This window comes from Saimiri boliviensis, chromosome X, assembly GCF_048565385.1.
Source record: "Saimiri boliviensis isolate mSaiBol1 chromosome X, mSaiBol1.pri, whole genome shotgun sequence".
Lineage (NCBI taxonomy): Eukaryota > Metazoa > Chordata > Mammalia > Primates > Cebidae > Saimiri > Saimiri boliviensis.
In genome coordinates this window covers 11,317,952-11,337,778 of record NC_133470.1, presented here as the reverse complement: position 1 = coordinate 11,337,778, position 19,827 = coordinate 11,317,952, and the positions used below count along the sequence as shown (strand labels likewise).

The 19,827-nt window shown below is 36.8% G+C and overlaps 1 protein-coding gene across 2 annotated transcripts in view; it reads right to left on the bottom strand.

Annotated features, from left to right (window-relative positions):
• GLRA2 (glycine receptor alpha 2) overlaps nt 1-19,827 on the bottom strand; it is a 223,375-nt gene that overhangs the window by 154,686 nt on the left and 48,862 nt on the right. For both annotated transcript variants that reach the window (XM_003920334.3, XM_003920335.3), the window contains exon 5: nt 617-699. In XM_003920334.3, coding sequence (XP_003920383.1) covers nt 617-699 — 83 coding nt within the window. The remainder of the gene's footprint in view (nt 1-616; nt 700-19,827) is intronic.

Below are 19,827 nucleotides of genomic sequence, written 5' to 3'. Positions count from 1 at the left end.
ATGACAACTTCTTAAAGAGGTTTCATCATTTTGTTTATTTCTGTGGGATGTTTCAAGGGAAATTTATAGTGATTTTAAATGATCACAATGAAACCAACCCCATCACTACCTCTCTCTAAGTAATAGATAAGTCTTTTTACACATACTATTTTTCTAAACCAAGAAGTTAAAAGTATTTGCTTGAATTCCTTTTGAGGTGATGGTCTACATGGGCGTAAGATGAAAAGAAATTCAATTTTCTGGTTAAAGAGTGATTCACTATAAAGGTTTAATGACTAAAAATTTTAATTTTCCCAGGAGACATTTTCATTTCAAAGAAAAGCTTACTAAATCAGGGTTTTTTTGTTTGTTTGTTTTTTTGTTTTTTTGTTTTTTGAGAAAAGGCAAGTTATTTGGCATTTTACTTTGAAAGGTTGTCTATGCTGTACTGATAATGAGATTTTATATCACACACACACATATGCACACACACACCTTTGGTTTGTCTTTCCATAGGACACTGGGGGTTTGTCAGTAGATAGGGAATGAGTCGTAAAGGCCCATTCTCTTTAATTACTAAAAGAACCAGATCATTAGTTAAAACAAGCAGGGAATCATTTCAACAGTGGTGACTTACAACTCTCCAGCTGCATTGTACAGGTCTGAACATCCATCGGAAAGTTCTTCAAGTCCATGGGACAGGATAAGGTCAAGGTGAGTCTTAGCAAACAAACAAAAAAATAAAAATCAGTTTTAAATCTATGAAGTCCAATTGTTGAGAAACAAAACAAAAAAAATACATTTGGCATGAAGCAAAGTGACACTGATTCAAATAGTGAAATCTAAGCTCCAACTCAGGGCAGTGCTTTTTGTTTTTAAAATGAAGAGCAGTCATTGATAATTTTTTTAAAAGTATTGTAGTGTTTCACCACAACCTCTGTACTCTCTATTTTTCATCTTCCACCCTCTGACTCTCCCTCCTTCCCTAACAATGGTGCTGTTCTCAACTTTGTACTAGAATAAACAAGACCACTGAGATATAATGTAACAACAACAATAGGCTCTTATTCACACTGATGTCCAAAAATATAAAGTTTATACTGTTTTAGAATTACAGTTTGGACTTCGCTAAAAGGACAAAAATGATGTAATAAGTAAAACTGATTGTGATGAGTGCTGGTTCTTCTTATATCAAATGGGCAAATGCTTAACTCCACAGTCATCTCATTTACTACATGGATGGGTTAACAATATATTTTAGCATTCATTCTATAATTTTTATAATTCTGGAGCAAATAGTTCTTGAGCTAGAAAGACCCATTTCAAGATGATGGTTTAGTTAAATCCCACGTATTTATCTTTGTTTTTATTGCATTTGTTTTTGGGTTCTTGGTCATGAAATCCTTGCCTAAGCCAATGTCTATGAGGGTTTTTTCGATGTTATCTTCTAGAATTTTTATAGTTTTAGGTCTTACATTTAAGTCATTAATCCATCTTGAGTTGATTTTTGTATAAGGTGAGAGATGTGGATCCAGTTTCATTCTCCTACATGTGGCTAGCCAATTACCCCAACACCATTTATTGAATAGGGCATCCTTTCCCCACTTTGTGTTTTTATTTATTTTGCATGGCAAAGGAACAGTCAGCAAAGTAAACAGACAACCCACAGAGTGGGAGAAAATCTTCACAATCTATACATCTGACAAAGGGCTACTCTTCAGACCCTACAATAAACACAAAAAATTAGCAAGAAAAAAACAAACAATCCCATCAAAAAGTGGGCTAAGGACATGAATAGAAAATTCTTAAAAGATATACAAATGGCCAAAAAGTTATGAAAAAATGCTCAGCATCACTAAGGATCAGGATAATGCAAATCAAAACCACAATGTGATACCACCTTACTCCTGCAAGAATGGCCATAATAAAAAAAAAATCAAAAAGTAATAGATGTAGGCATGGATGTGGTGAAAAGGGAACCCTTCTAAAGGGAATGTAAACTAGCACAACTAATATGGAAGACACTGTGGAGATTCCTTAAAAGAACTAAAAATAGAACTATTATTTGTTCCAGCAATCCCACTACTGGGGTGTTCACACAGAGAAAGAGAAGTTATTATACGAAAAAGATACTTGTACACATGTTTATAGCAGTACAAATTTGCAACTGCAAAAATATAGAACCAACCCAAACACCCATCAGTCAACAAATAAGTGGCATCAGGGTTAGGTCATAAAAAGGACAAAGTGGATAAAGAAACCATGGTACATGTATGTGATGTAATACTATGCAGTCATAAAAAGGAAAGAATTGGTGGCATTTGCAGCAACCTGGATGGGACTGGAGACCATTATTCTAAGTGAGGTAAGTCAGGAATGGAAAACCAAATATCATAAGTTGTCACTCATAAGTGGGAGCTAAGCTATGAGGATGCAAAGGCCTAAGAATGATACAATGGGCCTTGGGGACTCAGGGGGAAAGGGTGGGAAGGAGGTGAGTAATAAAAGATTATAAATTGGGTTCAGTGTATATGGGTCGGGTAGTGGGTGCACCAAAATCGCACAAATCACCACTAAATAACTTACTCATCTAACCAAATGCCTCTTGTTCCCCAAAAACCTATGGAAATAAAAAAAGAAAAAAGAAAAGAAAAAACAAACTACTCAGTATCTTACTAAAAAAAAAAAAAATGATGGTTTATGCATAGTCCTTAGCTCTCTGCATCCAGTAAGGGCTACTCTAGTCAACTTTCCTCTTTTCTTTGTTGAACTCCAGTCAACTCTGGCTGATCCTTATATCATGATATTCATTGAGCTACCATCTCATTTCCACCATTTCCCTTTTTAATCCTTAAGGGAATGATGCATACCTCTTGCTCTTCCATTTTTCTGTATCTCCAAGACTCAAGGAAGGAAATTTGGATTTCCTTGGAAATCTTAGTTCCTTCCTAGAACTGCCCCAAACTATCTCTCCTCCCAAACAAGACTTTAAACTTGCTAAATATTGGTTTGTCATCAATCAAATGATGAGGTATGTAAGCTAATGCTTATTCTCATTTGATCCTAATACTACAATCCCTATTTTTCTAAAGCTGACTGCTTCAAATTCTGTTCATCTTATCTCCAACAACTTTTATATCCAAAGATCCCTTGAATTTCTCACACTGTTACCTAAACTCTCTTTTGCTGTCATGCTTATTCTTGCTCTGCTTTCCTGGTTCCTTTATCTTTCCTTTCTCTGCTTTATTTTACAATATATTTAACTAAAAGCAAACAAAACAAAATTTAGCACATGTATTTTAAAGAAAAGACAGGTTAGGGATTTGAAGTCAGATTTGACAAAGAATCCATGCTGACAATCATCAAAATTATTTATAATGATAGGAAAAAGAAAGATAGAAAACAGTACAATGTAAAAACGTGTTTTCAGTCTTGGAAATAAACACACCATTATATTATGATTAGATATTTTTGGTTAGTGGGATGATTCATATTTTGTTTTTATTTTTTATCTTTCATTATCTGAATTGACAAGTATAAATTATTTGAAAATGTCCATAAAAACTATTCATAACAGCTTTCTCATCTTCATATAATTAGCCATGCCTTTCTTCAAACAGTAACTGAAAGGTAAAATAAAATTCCATTTTATTCAGTAACTTTTTTCTATTACAATCATATCATGATTATTAAAAATTTGCCATAAACATATAGCATTTCGCATTCATTGCTAAATAAATTAGCTAGCTTCTATGGGCTATTCTGAGAACCCCAACATGCCTTTAAAGGAAAATTTGTGGCTTATAATTCTAAACAACTGACTTAAAAGTAACATTTTAGTCAGGAAAATATTTTTGTCTGTTATAGATTTCATCTATAGATAGAGCTATAAATATACAGGTATTTAGTTTTTGTTTCCCAGCATAAAGACTTTATTCTTTTGGAAATGAAATTTTATATACAATAATGCCATGAATGCTTTGAAATAAGGACAGCATAAAAGAATCAAAATGATTATTTCTGGTTAAAAAAATGACATCTTTTTAAGGGCAAAAAAAACCTCAAAAGGGTCTATGAGCTTAAAATTATTATTACCATAATGAAAATTTTTCTATTTTTTAAAGAAAAAATAAATATTTCATCATAAAATATGTTCATTCACAACTTGGCTATTACGAATAGTGCTGCCAAAGGACACAAAGCCTCAATTAGACAGAAGGAATTAATTTTTCCTTCTCAGAGATATATGGCATAGCATGGTGAATGTAGTAAATAATAATGCATTGTACATTTCAAAAGTGCTAAGAGAGTAAATTTCAAGTGTTCTTACCATAAAAAAATAATAAGTATTTTAGGGAGTGAATATGCTAATTTGCTTGATTTAATAACTCCATATTGTATTCATAAATCATAGCATCACTTTGTACCCCATAATCATATATAACTATAATTTGTTAATTTACAATTCAAAAAATTAAAATTTAAATTAAAAAACATTCATTATGTGAAAATAATTAGATGGCATATGGATAATTTGTTTCAGTGAATCAAAACCAGAAAATCTGGAAATTTCATTATGATTTTGAAAAGTTTACTTTTAAGAAATTAAAAATAATAAAAATGAAAATGAACACAGCTTAAATGAACATGTTCTTTTAAGAACATCACAGAATTCAACTATATATTGGTTTGTTATTGGAAGCAACCCAACTTTAACATTCCTAATCATAGACTTGCTGAATTTGATTGTTTTGCAAAATGACCTTTTCATATTTCTTGAGGAAACAGAGATCTCAGACACAATTATTGCTGCTTTTGTGGCAGATCTAACTACCCTTGAGGAGCTCAACATTTTGGGAGTCAAAACTATTAACATCACGAGAGACCCCACTAAGAGAAATTCCTAACAAGCATGATACTATCCCTGAATCTCTTCTCAGCTGAGAACCCAGTGGATAACTTTTTTTCTTCTTTGTTTTTCTATTATGTAGAAAATAATAATTCCTTTCTAGTTAGGTTTTATATTGGAACCCAATGGGTGCCAATAATAAGGAGGAGAGTTAACAGCTCCTCAGTTTGTTAAATCATGTCATGAGCTGAGCAAATAGGAAGATAGTGTAAAGATCTAATCAGTCCCTGCCTGGGCCTCAAAGCTCATAAATTAAGACACCCAATCATTTACCATGCATCTCAAGGCCTAAAATCTAGGTTTTTCCCTCTACTTATTTTTTTTCCATTTTCATTTTTTTTCTACTGTAGTATACATTAAATACAGTAAAATTACAGAAATCTTAAGTTACAGTGCAATTACTTTTTACATCTATATCCACCCATTTAACAAGCTTTCAGATCCAGATTTAGAGCATTTCCATCACCCTAGAATATTTCATTGTGCTCCCAGACAAGAAACTACAAAAGTAAGGGTCACCACATTTGCTATTCAAAAAGGCTATTTTATGATTTTTAAAATACGAGTTTTGGGAAAAAAGCAAACTTGTTACTATTTTGCACAGACATGAAGAAATTGCACCAAATAAGGCTGATATCTATATAAACAAATATACTAAAATGTGGACAATTTTTATTTTCTTTGCTCTGCTTTTTCACCCATTTTGGCTGGGTCTCACAGAATTAACTATTTTAGTTGGGAAGTCAGTAGTCTTCCAAACTTCCCCGGAAACTCAGACTTCTCACTGGCAGACACTGACCAGCATGTCAGATTTGTCCTCTTCCCCCACAATCTGAAATATTAAGGCTATTGCACATGAAGGCATTGAGCTCAGGCTGCCCCTCTTCCTTTTGATTTTCGTTAAACAACTCATTTCCTGAAGCATTATTGTCCATTCCCCCAATGTGCATTCAGGGCACCCCTGCTCCTGTTTACACAAGGGAAGGAGTAAAGTTCCTTCACAGAGGCCCTGCTTCTTTACTGAAAGTAAGAAGGCTGAGCAAGCATTCCAGTTTTAAAGGCAAGGAATAAAACAAAGGAAGTCCATCTCCCAAAATCTCACCTTTTCTGCCCTTTCCCTTTTTTACTACTTTCATATTGAGTTCACCTTGCTCATAAAACCAACTCTTGGGTTTGTACCTCACTTAAAATCTAAATGACGATAGATGCAAACACTGTAAACTATTTCAACTGCCTTTTCAGTTTTTGAATCAAATATTATAACTTTTATATTTTTTATTTATCTTTCTTCCCTATTACAATGCAAGATTTATAAAGGCGGAACCCCTCTCCCTTTTACCATCTAAAATAATGCTTAGACCAAAGTAGATATCCAATAAATATTTGTTGAACAAATGAATGAATCAGTATCCTAAAATTTGTGGGAAGATTTCAGGCTTTTATTCTGCGGAAGTGGGAAAGGACAAAGGATTTAGAAGCAATGAGGCCAGTCATCAGAGTCTACAGGATGTTGCCAAATTACAGGACTACCAAAGCTTGCCTGGTGCCTCCTCTAAGTTGCTGGCAAATTCTCACTTGTCCTGGAACCGTGGTCAAGTAGCTGGGGCCAACGCTAGGGCTGTTTTCACATTGCCAGAAGAATGTAAATTAATCATTTAACAGTACAACATTATGGCAGACAGAAGGCTGCTTGACTTATAAAGCAACTACTGGTTCATAAGGAACTCAGAATTAGAACTTGGAGTTCATTCCCAGTGAAACTCTTGAGGGAGAAACACCATTTGAAGAGAAGATGAATTTTCAGATACAAATACACATTTTAATGAGTGATCTGCTTCCCTAAAGCAAGGACTGACAACATGCTATTTTTGGAGAGTTAATTCTAATGGTTACAATAGTTTCTCTTGTTCAGAGAGGAAAAACAAGAGGATCTTTCTGTGTTTTTAAGAACGAAGAAGAGAGTTTTGGTAGGTATTGCTGTTCCTCTTTTGGGGACCACATTTAGCTCCCTTTATGCAACACACCATAAACTCTCAGTGGCACATGGACATATCTAGGGGCTAGAACCTGTAGTGCTCCTTTGGGATGAAAATACTTAGAAAGGAAAAATAAAAATTAAAGTGATGGTGATAATAGTATTAATAATCATAATTCTCTGACACCTGCTGTGGGTCAAGCATTCTTATTATTTTATAATCACTAAGTATTATCACACAAGGCAGACAGTGTTATCTCCATTTCTGAGATAAGCAAATTGAAGCTCATAAAGGTTAAGCCTTGCTCTCAAAGTAAAAAAAAAAACCAGTAAGTGACCAAAGTTAGATTTGAATACAACTTTACCTGACATCAAATTCCCTTTATTATTTCCCACTTTATCATATTTCACATTTCCTCCTTATGAAAATAACCTGTTACGAATTTATTATCCTCCTTTGTCTCTGAAGTCAGCAGAGTTGGTCACAGATACCTTAGTTGCCTTGTACCTGGTCAGGGATACTCCTTTCATTTTTCCTCAGACACTAAGAATTCTCATGGCCCGTTGTTTTAAACACTCCTCCAGCCTTCCCCGGCAGCCTAGAGACCTGGGTGGTAGACCTGACTTACCCATAAAGAGCTATTTGATCTTGACTAAATGTCTGGGCCTCCCCCAACAAACATCCCCATCCTGCTCAACATCTCTGCGATTATAGACTGTAAGTGAAGGCAACCAGCTTGAAGAATTTCCTCTTATAGGTAAATTTACCCTCTTGAATATGATGAAAACTTTAAGTGCAAGTAACACTTCTTAAAATAGAAACTTATTGGCAATCTGGGCAGATAGGTGAGACATTTATTGCTTCCACAGGGCTTTGTCATCCAACATCCTAGAACACTATCCATTCTTTGACTGCGAACATAAGGAAGGCTTTCCCATATCATGTCGATCCATTGAATCTTTCCTCCCAATTGTACCTTGAAATTTCTGAACGATGTGACATTCTAGTGTCAGGAAGATTTGACAGAATGCATCAAGTATCAAACAAGAGTGTCATCTTAACCCACCTAGACCTTAAGTGAAATTAGCCTGGGGGCAAGTTAGAAGTCGTTAAGAGTGCATCATTAATACAACCCACACATGGAGAGAGGGAGGGAAGATTAGGAAATCACTGGGATAAAAAACACTGCTAGGCTGCTTGTCTGATCAAACATCTTTTAATATAGTGGGTTTCAGACTCTGGTGAGCATAAGCATTGTCTGGTGGGCTTCGTCAGATTGCAGATTGTCAGGCCCTCTTGGTAAGTAGCCCAGGTGACACCGATGCTGGTGTCCTGGATCACATTTTAAGGAGTACTACTTCAACATGTCCCAAAGAATGACTTTGATTTCTGTCAATGTGATAGACAAAAAGGAGAAGATTTTGAAAGGAAAATAGAAAAGAGAATTAAGAAAGGGATCTACAATTTTTCAGTAACAGCAGCACTCCTTTGGGAAATATTTTTTTCTTTTTCCTTTTTTTTTTTTTTTTTTTTTTTGAGACAGACTCTTGCTCTGTTACCCAGGCTGAAGTACAGTGGCGATCTTGGGTCACTGCAACCTCCATCTCCCAGGTTCAAGTGATTCTCCTGCCTCAGCCTCTCAACATCAGGGAATGGCAGTTAGCCTCAAGTAGGCTGCTAAGTGATTGACTTAGAGTAATGATACAAGTTGGGGGTATTAATCATAGGTTTCAGTCACACTGGGGAAGTATGCTAGTTAAGTCAGGGCAGTGAAGCCAAAATCAGTCCACTGGCAACCAAGAATATGGTAGGTGTGGCTAGGAAACAAGGAGAGCTGCTAAGAGGGGTAGGAAGACAGTTTCTAGGTGAGATAGAGAAGAAGCCAAAACCAGCATGCCTTTTAACACATGCCAATGAGCAAAGGCCAAGCAGTGAACTCTACTCAGGCTGCTGGCAGCCTATCAGGTTACTGTCTCTGATATCTGGGAAATAGGCTAAATGAATTGATAGATTCCCAGATTCCCTATTGATATCCCCAAGAGCAGACTACCATACTAAGAAAATCGAAGGGAAAGATGAAACTAGATGAAAAACAGGGCTCAGAACAGTGTGACTGGGGACCAGAGACATATCATTTTTTCAATATTATCTAAGGCTCGATCTAAACCCCATTTTGATTCTAAGTGGTATGGTTAGACCCTTTCCATTAATTCCAAATAAGCACTTCTGGTTTTTTCTTTTTTCTTTTTTCCTGTTGACCTTGGGATATGGAGGAGATAAATGGCAACACTGCTTGACTCATCAGCTGTTCTCCTCTCCCCTAACCAAAATCCCAGTGGCTGAGTAGGAAGGTCTATGTTTACCAAATATTATAAAGGCATCATAGAAAATACCCATATGCATTGAGCAATAGTAGCTGGGAAGGACAAAAATACAATATCTGCTCCCATCTGTGTGTGGTCCATTGAGAAAGTGTGCACACATATGGTTGGCCCATGTTAATTAAATCCAAATGTGGATTGGATTCAACTTGGAGAGCAACTGATAAATCTGCAGCTAAAATTTTCCCAAATGCTTTGATATTTCCTGAATGAAAATGTTTTGAAGATGTTGAACAGAAGAGGGATAAATTGAACACCATCAGAGGAAAAAGCTCAAATTACCAAAGATTTAAATAATCAATACTCCCCCACATCTTAGTTACATTTTAAATTTTAAAATTTCACATCTAGTATTTATTTATATATCCAAACATTGGTGAAAATAAAATGTAGACTGCTCATTAAAATAATGAGAACTGCCTTTTCATTGTCACTATGTGTCTGGTATTATAGCTATTTAATAGTGGTATTGAAGTGAAGAAAAAGAGAGTTAGTGTACAATGTGGCAATTTTAAAAATGTTTTGAGTTTATTTTACTTTAAAAAAGGGAGGAAACAGAACAAGTGTAAGCTTGCTTATGAACTGCAAATATGGTTTTGAGAAAACCAAAGTAACCTTGTGCCTGCTGACAACTGAGAGCAAAATTGTGTTACTTGGCTGGTATTTTGCTGCATTAGAAAGACTTCCATTGTGGTAACTGGTGGAAACTTACTGACCACTGTTTCTGGTGGCAAAGGCTGGAGAGAGAGTAGAGTTCTGGTCAGATGATAGGATGGTCCATCCTTGACTGGGTAACACTTTGAAACCAAGCACAGTTCCTCAGTTTACTTTTAATAAGCAGCTAAAGGGTAGGAACAGCATCAGCTAATCTGTTATCTGAAAGTAGATGCAACTGTCACCTCTGTTATAAGCTACACGTCTCCCAAAAAGAGGAAACTCAAGGCAAGGAGAGTATCTATCTGCTTTGGTCTAAGTGTGGAAGGTGAGTGGAACCTGAATGGTACAGGTGTGTCCATACGTATGTGTTAAGGAAGGTGAAGGAATTGTCACCCTTCCTTCCTCCCTTTTTTCCTGTAGCCAGCTCAGGGGTAATTAAGACATTCATTGAACATTTATTATGAATCTGGAACTGAGAAAAACTGCAGCTCAAAGAAAGGTTAAATGACTTCTTATGGTCACTTAGTAAAATTGGATTTGAATCTAAGTATTCCTGACCCTCAGAATTGACATTTGTCCCACCCTGATAGAATTCTGTCTTAAATCCCCTAGCTTACTTTTTGCTTTCTATCCTTCATCTGATTGCTCAAGTTTAGCAAAATATCCATAGTAAAATGAAACATCAAATAAAACCTTTGTTTTATTGCCATTTGAAATAACTGATCAATCAGAAATGAGATGGCTTTGCTCTAAGAGTATGTCTCATGTGGAACATTGCATAATTATATTAATATATGTACTGAACCATTTTTCAATTACTGTCCAATGATAAATATTGTATCTTTTTTGATACAGATGTTGCTTTGTAATTTTAAATGCCACAAGCAAGAAGAAACTTGTTGAAGAGATTGTTGAGATATGAAGATGGACACAATATTTTTTCCATTTTAAAATAAAGTACCTTATCCTTTGGATTACGTGCTATGAGAATGCACTAAAGTAATTCATGTGTTTCATAAGAGCCATGGTGATATTACACATGTTTATTTTAGGATTAATGCCATCCAGGGAGCCTTTCAAAAGCAGCAGTGTGGACCAGGTAGAAGCCCACATTAATGTAAGTTGAACAGCCTCACCAGGACCTCTGGTTTTCCTTTGGCTTTCTGTCACAAGAAAATTCAGGTGATGACTAATAGCAGACAGCCCTCAACTCTGTTGGCTCAAATCTACCACGTGATTCCTTTAGTCTAAATATTCAATTATTGTCCCAGCCAACCACCTTTGTATAATTGTCTAAAAGTATATAGACCCATGATTCATGAACATATTCTAAAATAATAGTCCACGAATATTCCTGCTGATTGAATTAGACGATACAAGTGATCTAGTTTACGACTGGAAAATTTCTCAGGGCACTTAGTACTCAGTATTTGTCATTGTGTAAAATGTCCTATTTGTCATATGTTGAATTTCTCTTTTTATGAGACAGAGTCTCACTTTGTCACCGAGGCTGGAGTGCAATGGCATTATCTTGGCTCATTACAGCCTCAACTTCATGGGCTCAAGCGATCCTCCTGCCTCAGTCCCCTAATCAGCTGGTACTACAGGCATGCACTACCATATCCAGCTAATTTTTTGCATTTTTTTTTTGTAGGAATGGGGTTTTGCCTTGTTGCTCAGGCTGGTCTCGAACTCCAGAGCTAAAGTGATATAACTTCCTCAGCCTCCCAAGTGCTAAGATTACAGGCTTGAGCCACTGTGCCTGGCCATGTTGAATGTTTTAATGCTGCCTCTTAAATTACAGGTAGTCCAATTCTCCCTAATCTACTCTAAAATCAGGTTCCTCTTCTCAGGAGTTGTATATTTAGTTGGGGAGAGAAGGGTTCAAAGATCCAAGTAGTTTAAGACAGGCACATTGAAATTCATAATCTCCTCTGCTGACTCAAGCCCTAAGGGACATGAAGAACGCACTCTTATTTACTCATCAGGAAAGTGTTTTGTGATTTGGGAAGGAGAGGGAGGTTATTTTGAGTTATAGACTTATAATGGCACTAGAAGGAGCCTCAAACTTTGTCTAATTCCCTGGTTAAGTCTCATTTTATAGAGGAAACTGAGACCCAGAATGAAAAACTTATGGGGCTGAAGAGGCTGTTCTATGATCCTGGGAGATGCAGTAAATGATAAAAGAAAGTGTGGAGATCACAATGTCCTGAGCCACCTTCTCAGTATTCTGTTCTTTGCACATTGCCTGAAGAGTAAACTCTGATGAATGTTAATGAAATGGAAAGTTATCTCTAAATGGAGAAAAACCTACTGGTTGCTACTGCTAGTCCATTCAGGTAAACAGTCAAGGACAAGTGGTCATGATAGCTGCCATGTATTTCATTGAGCAAGCACCTCTTTGTCTTCAAACAAGCCTAAGATCTGTACTGGTTCATACTAAGTGTCAACCTGATTGGATTGAAGGATGCAAAGTATTGTTCCTGGGTATGTTTGTGAGAGTGTTCCCAAAGAAGATGAACATTTGAGTCAGTGGACTGAGAGAGGCAGACCCACCCTCAATCTGGCTGGTCACCATCTAATCAGCTGCCAGCACAGCTAGAATAAAGCAGGCAGGAGAAGATGGAAAAGCAGACTTGCTGAGCTTTCCAGCCTTCATCTTTCTCCTGTGCTGGATGCTTCCTACCCTCAGATATCAGACTCCAAGCTCTTCAGCTTTTGGACTCTGGGAGTTACACCAGTGGTTTGCCAGGGGCTCTCAGGCCTTTGGTCGTAGGCTAAAGGCTGCACTGTTGGCTTCCCTACTTTTGAGGTTCTGGGACTCAGACTCATCCACCACTGGCTTCCTTGTTCCTCAACCTGAAGACGGCCTATCATGGGACTTTACCTTGTGATTATGTGAGTCAGTCAATTCTTCTTAATAAACTCCCTTTCACAAATAATGTAACTTTTAGTTCTGTCCCTCTAGGGAACCCTGAGTAATACAAGATCCTTACTCTGTTGTGTCTGAACCAATGTTATGTATCATAGTGTTCATGTATTTCTAACCTATGCAGAAGCTCAACAAAGCTTTTCATACTTTATGAGAGTTTTTCATATATACAACCTTTCTGGACCTTTATATTTCCATCCTCAGTCATACCTTTTTAAAAGGCTCCTCTCCAAAAATACTTCCTCCACACCACAGCTCCTGCTGAATCCACTAGCATATGTGTATCCGAGCGCTTCCCACCCTCCTAACCTTGCTCGCCTCTAGGAAGAATGGAACTATTGTGGTTTCCATGGCATTTCCTAGCACATCTCTGAAGACTGCTTAATTCTGATGTGGGTGCTTACGTTACAGATACTAATTACTTCATTTAGTCAAGTCATAATACTAATGAGGATTTGGACACAAAGAAAGTGAAAATGTAATTTTGCCTGGATTATAGAACATAAAGATAAACAATGGTCCAAATATGCACAGGAAGAAGAAACCATAGTTTTTCATAGCTGCTTTCTAATAGAAAATATAGGCTTATGTGTTTCATAAAAATTGAGAGTAAGATAGTCAAAGCATCATCACTGGTAACATTTAAGGCAGGTCTCAGTTCATTGTGCATTTTATTTTTGGCTCTGACATCTAAATAAAGAATGTCCTTTTTCCCTATGCCATAAAAAAATCTATAACTAAAGTTAGAATCTTTTGAAGTTCTTTTATCAGACTATAGGGTGAGTCAAGGATGAGAGGCCATGTGAGAAAAGCTAGCCTTTTATGTATGTGGGTAGAGCTGGTCATTAGACAAGATTGTGTGAAGAAACACCATTGGATGTCTATCTAGAAATCTGCACTCTACCTATTCTCAGTGGTTCCTGTAATCTATCATCAGAAGGAAAAGCTTGTCAATCCCCAAGAGTTCTCTATTACAAATCAAGTACTACTGGGAGCGCAGAATGCTGAATCATCAATACCCAGAACTGCAAATAGAATAAAAAAGGATTAACAAGTAAATCACCTTGAGTGTCATAAAGGAGTAAGTTTTAGGTTAGATTAAGATTGATGATGAGGTGAACAGATGATTTGGTGATACAGGTTGCTATTGTGGAGGAGCAGTTCTATAATTATTACGGTTTGGAAGACTATCTGCAGTTAGAGGATAGAATGAGGCGCCCAGACAACTGGTCTGACAAGACACTGAAAGCAAAAAATATTTCCTTAATAACTTCACCTTTAGGCATACTCATTTTGGAGGCATGCAGTAAATCTGGAAACAAAGCTCTTAACAGTTGGAGGACCATAGCTTCTTTAGTAAAGGTAAGTTCCTCTTCCTCTAAACAAACAAAAAGTAGCTTAAATACCCTAATGCACAAAATATGTATATATTTTAGGAAGGTTCAAGCAAAACCATATGATCATGCCAATAGACACAGAAAAATCTTTTGATAAAATTCAAAATTTCTTCATAACAACCATCAACAGACTAGCAATCAAAGGAACATCCCTCAAAATATTAGGAGCCATCTATGACAAACCCACAGTCAACATCATATTGGATGGCAAAAACTGGAAACATTCCCTTTGAGAACTGGAACAACACAGGATGCCCTCTCTCACTACTCCTGTTAAACATAGTACTGGAAGTCCTAGCCAGAGCAATCAGGCACGAGAAAAATAAAAGGCATCTAAACAGGAAAAGAGGAAATGAAACTATTTCTCTTCGCAACGATATGATTCTATACCTAGAAAACCCTAAAGACTCAGCCAAAATGCTCCTAAACTGATAAATGATTTTAGTACAATTTTAGGACACAAAATCAATGTATAAAAATCAGTAGCATTTATATACACAATAACATTCAAGTTGACAGTCAATTAAGCACACCATACCATTGACAATAACTAAAAAATAAATAAATAAATAAATACTTAGGAATACAGCTAACCAAGGAGGAGAAAGATCTCTACAAGAAAAACTACAAAACACTGCTGAAAAAAATCAGAGATGACACAAATAAATGGAAAAACAACCCATGTTCATGGATTTGAAGAATCAATATTATTAAAATGGTCATACTGCCCAAAGCAATTGACAGATTCCATGCTATTCTTATCAAACTAACAATGTCATTTTTCACACAATTAGAAAAAAAAAACTATACTAAAATTCATACAGAACCGAAAAAGAACCCAAATAACCAAAGCAATCCTAAGCAAAAGAACAAAGCTAGAGGCATCACACTACTCAAGTTCAAACTGTTCTATAAGGCTACAGTAATAAAAACATCATGATACTGATACAAAAACAGACACATAGACCAATAGAACAGAACAGAGAACCCAGAAATAAAGCCACATACAACCAGCTGATCTTTGACAAAGCAGACAAAAACAAGAATGGGGAAAGGACTCTTTTCCAATAAATGGTGCTGGAATGACTGGCTAGCCATATGCAGAAGAATGAAACTGGACTGCCACCTTTTACCACCTTCAAAAATTAACTCAAGATGGATTAAAGATTTAATTGTAAGGCCTCAAACTGTAAAAATCCTAGACAAGTGATATAGACCAACGGAATAGAACAGAGGCTTTGGAAGCCATGCCACATATTTACAACCATCTGATCTTTGACAAACCTGGCAAAAACAAGCAATGGGGAAAGGATTCCCTGTTTAATAAATGGTGTTGGGAAAACTGGCTAGCCATATGCAAGAAGCTGAAACTGGACCCCTTCCTTACACCTTATACAAAACTTAACTCCAGATGGATTAAAGACTTAAACATAAGACCTAACATCATAAAAACCCTAGAAGAAAACCTAGGCAAAACCATTCAAGATATAGGCACAGGCAAGGACTTCATGACTAAAACACCAAAAGCAATGGCAAAAAAAGCCAAAATAGACAAATGGTATCTAATTAAACTTAAGAGCTTCTGCACATCAAAAGAAACAATCATTAGAGTAAACCAGCAACCAACAGAATGGAAAAAAATTTTTGCAATCTACCCATCAGACAAAGGGCTAATATCCAGAATCTACAAAAAACTAAAACAGATTTACAAGAATAAAACAAACCCATTCAAAAGTAGATAAAGAGTATGAACAGACACTTTTCAAAAGAAGACATATATGAGGCCAACAAACATATGAAAAAACGCTCATTATCATTGGTCATTAGAGAAATGCAAATGAAAACCACATTGAGATACCATCTAACACCAGTTAGAATGGTGATCATTAAAAAATCTGGAGACAACAGATGCTGGAGAGGATGTGGAGAAAAAGGAACACTTTTACACTGTTGGTGGGAATGTAAATTAGTTCAACCATTATGCAAGACAGTGTGGTGACTCCTTAAGGATCTAGAAATAGAAATTCCATTTGACCCAGCAATCTCATTACTGGGTATATACCCAAAGGATTATAAATTGTTCTATCATAAAACCACATGCACACTTATGTTCATTGCAGAGCTGTTTACGATAGCAAAGACCTGGAACCAACCCAAATGCTCATTGATGAGAGACTGAACCAAAAAAATGTGGCGCATATACATGGAATACTATGCAGCCATAAAAAATGATGAGTTCGTGTCCTTTGTAGAGACATGGATGAACCTAGAAACCATCATTCTCAGCAAACTGACACAAGAACAGAAATCTAAACACCGCATGTTTTCACTCATAGGTGGTGATGAACAATGAGAACACTTGCGCACAGGGAAGGGAACGACACTCACAGGGTTCGGTGTGGGGGTGGAGGGGAGGGGAGGGACAGCGGTGGGGTGTGCAGGGAGGATGGGGAGGGATAACACCAGCAGAAATACCTGGTGTAGGCAACAGGCGGGGAGGGGGAGTGGGTGGCGGGGGCGGAGACAGCAAACAGCAAACCACCATGGCATGTGTGTACCTATGCAACAATCCTGCAGGATGCAGGACATGCATATGTACCCCAGAGCCCAAATACAATTAAAAATATATATCCTAGACAAGGCTGGGCACAGTGGCACACACCTGTAATCCCAACATTTTGGGAGGCTGAGGCAGGTAGATCACTTGAGGTCAGGAGTTCAACACTTGCCTGGCCAACATGGCAAAACCTGTCTCTACAAAAAATACAAAAATTAGTCAGGCATGGTGGCATGCACCTGTAATCCAAGCTACTTGGGAAGCTGAGGCAGGAGAATCACTTGAACCCAGGAGCGGAGTTTGCAGTGAGCCGAGATTGCACCACTGCACTCCAGCCTCCAGAGTGAGAACTTGTCTCAGAAGAAAAAAAAAAAATCTTAGACAGAAACCTAGAAAACACCATTCTTGACACTGGCCTTGGCAAAGAATTTTTGGATAAGTCCCCAAAAGTAATTGTAACAAAAATAAAAGTTGCCAAGTGGGACTTAATTAAAGCAAAGAGCTTCTTCGCAGCAAAAGAAATTATAAATAGAGTAAGCAGACAAGTTACAAAATAGAAGAAAATGTTCATAAACTATGCATCTGACAAAGGTCTAATATCCAGAATCTATAAGGAACTTAAGCCAATCAATAAGCAATAAACAAATAACCCCATTAAAAAAATGGGCAAAGGATATGAACAGACATTTCTCAAAAGAAGACATACAAGCGGTCAATAAACATATGAAAAAATGTTCATCATCACTAATCATCTGACAAATGAAAATCAAAACCACAGTGAGATACCATCTCACACCAATCAGAATGGCTATTATCAAAAAGTCAAAAAGTAACAGATGTTGGGAAGGCTGCAAAGAAAAGCAAATACTTACTCACTGTTGGTGGAAATGTAATTTAGTTCAGGCACTGTGGAAAGTAGTTTGGGTACTTCTAAAATAACCTAAAACAGAGCTACTATTTGACCCAGCAATCCCATTACTGGGTGTATACCCCAAGGAAAATAAATTATTCTACAAAAAGATAAATGAAGTTGTATGTTCATCACAGCACTATCTGCAATAGAAGACATGGAACCAAGCTAGCTGCCCATCAGTGGTAGATTAAAGAAAATGTGGTACATATACACCATAGAATACTATATAGCCATAAAAAGCATGAAATCATGCCCTTTGATGCATCATGAATTGTGTTTGCGTCTTTGGAGTTGGATTGAAGTAAATGAGAAATTAAGGGGGGCAGGAGATGACAGCACTGAAACAGATGTCAAGAGCCTTGATTCTTGTCCTAGCTTTCCTACTTACTAGCTCCATTGTTTTGGCTCACCCAACTTCTGAAAGAAGTCACTTCCTTATCAATAAAACAAGGCTGTTGGATTAGATATTTTATAAGGTAACTTCAAATTTAAAAATTATCCCTCTATAAAAGTCATATTTCTGACTAAATTCTCAGAAGCAATGGGATTTTTAAAAAGAAGACAATATCAGCAAAGGTACTGTGGGCATGTGAGACAATGTGGTCTTCTTCAAAAATACTCACCTTCTTCTTTTTACTTTCATGTTGTCCACCATATCCCATGATGTCCTGACCTTTATTTCAACTCATTATGCTAAATTCAACAAATGCTATTTAAACAATAGTATATACAACCTTCGAGACTCACCTCACTATTTCAGTATGGATTCAAGTTATTGTAAGTTATGTGAATTTAGAATGTGACTCTGAATTTAGAATTTGACTCTCTTTCCCCATTTAAGGTGAAGGACATGCTTACTCAGTGCTTGATATCTAGGCCCAGTACAGTCTCTGGATTATTGACTTTCTCTGAAGAGGATTAACAAAGCAAAATGTATGCTTTTGTCAGAGATGATCAATAATTAATGGGGTGGGTCAACAAAAGACTTAGAAAAAAACAGAGAGTAAGATAAACATTAGAGAATGAATATTAAAGAAGAAAAATGGACAGAAATGGATTGATACTTTTTCATCAACAAATATTGTGTCCTGCATCACCAGATAAAGGGTTTGTTAACACTGAGCTAAGACCTCTCCTTCCTATTTAAAAGATTTGCTTGAATTTTACTCAAGTACCCCAAGTGTTTATAAGGAGGGCACTTAATGGAGTTCTGGTCTACTGCGCTCTCTCTCTCTCTCTCTCTCTCTCTCTCTCTCTCTCTCTCTCTCTCTCTCTCTCCCTCTCTCTCTCTCTCTTTTTCCAGACCCCTACCTTTTGGAATACAGATATATGAAGTATTGGGAAATGTAATATTGCTTGTTATGAAATCAATGGACTGTATAGTTCTCTATTTGTTTTGTTTGACCATCAAAGCCTTGGGCTTTGGTGTCCATGGAGAGTTAATTCTACTCCTACACCTACAAAGCTAAGAAAAGCATGGAATTTTTCCCAGATTAAATGAGACTGGTATCTGCTTTAGGTTTCAGGAAAATGCAAATACAGAGTATCAGGACAGAACATTACTTTTTAACATGTGGACCACATGCTTACGTAATTAAATCATTGCTTAAGTATTTACTGTGTAACGTGAAGACAGTTTTTGAGTTTTCCTTTGGTACTTCTAGCCCCTTCCTTGTATCTTTTCCAATCTTTCTTCGTTCTATCCCATTTCTCCTCTTAGGAATCCAGGGTATTCATTCTCACTATTCACAGACATCAAGCTTACTATCAGAAATAAATTTTATATCAGCTCTTTAGAACTTACAATGGATTTAAGCCAATGGATTACCTCTCCTGGGAGTATTTGTGTTGTAAACCTGAGTGTGCAGGGAAATTACTTTCTAATGGAACTTCAGCAGAAACTCTTCAGCACCTGTAAGACATGGACAACTGTTGCCCCTTGGCCTAAACTTGAGTCAAACCTGCAGCTGGGTATATATTAGCACTAGTTACTCCTTGGCCTCTAGTTAAATTAAGCCCAGTGAAAAACAAGAGTGTGGAGGCCAACACCCACGTTCTGACAATATTTTGGTCACATAATTCATTGGCAAAATTAGAGCCACTTTTGTTTTCCTTGTTTCCTATTT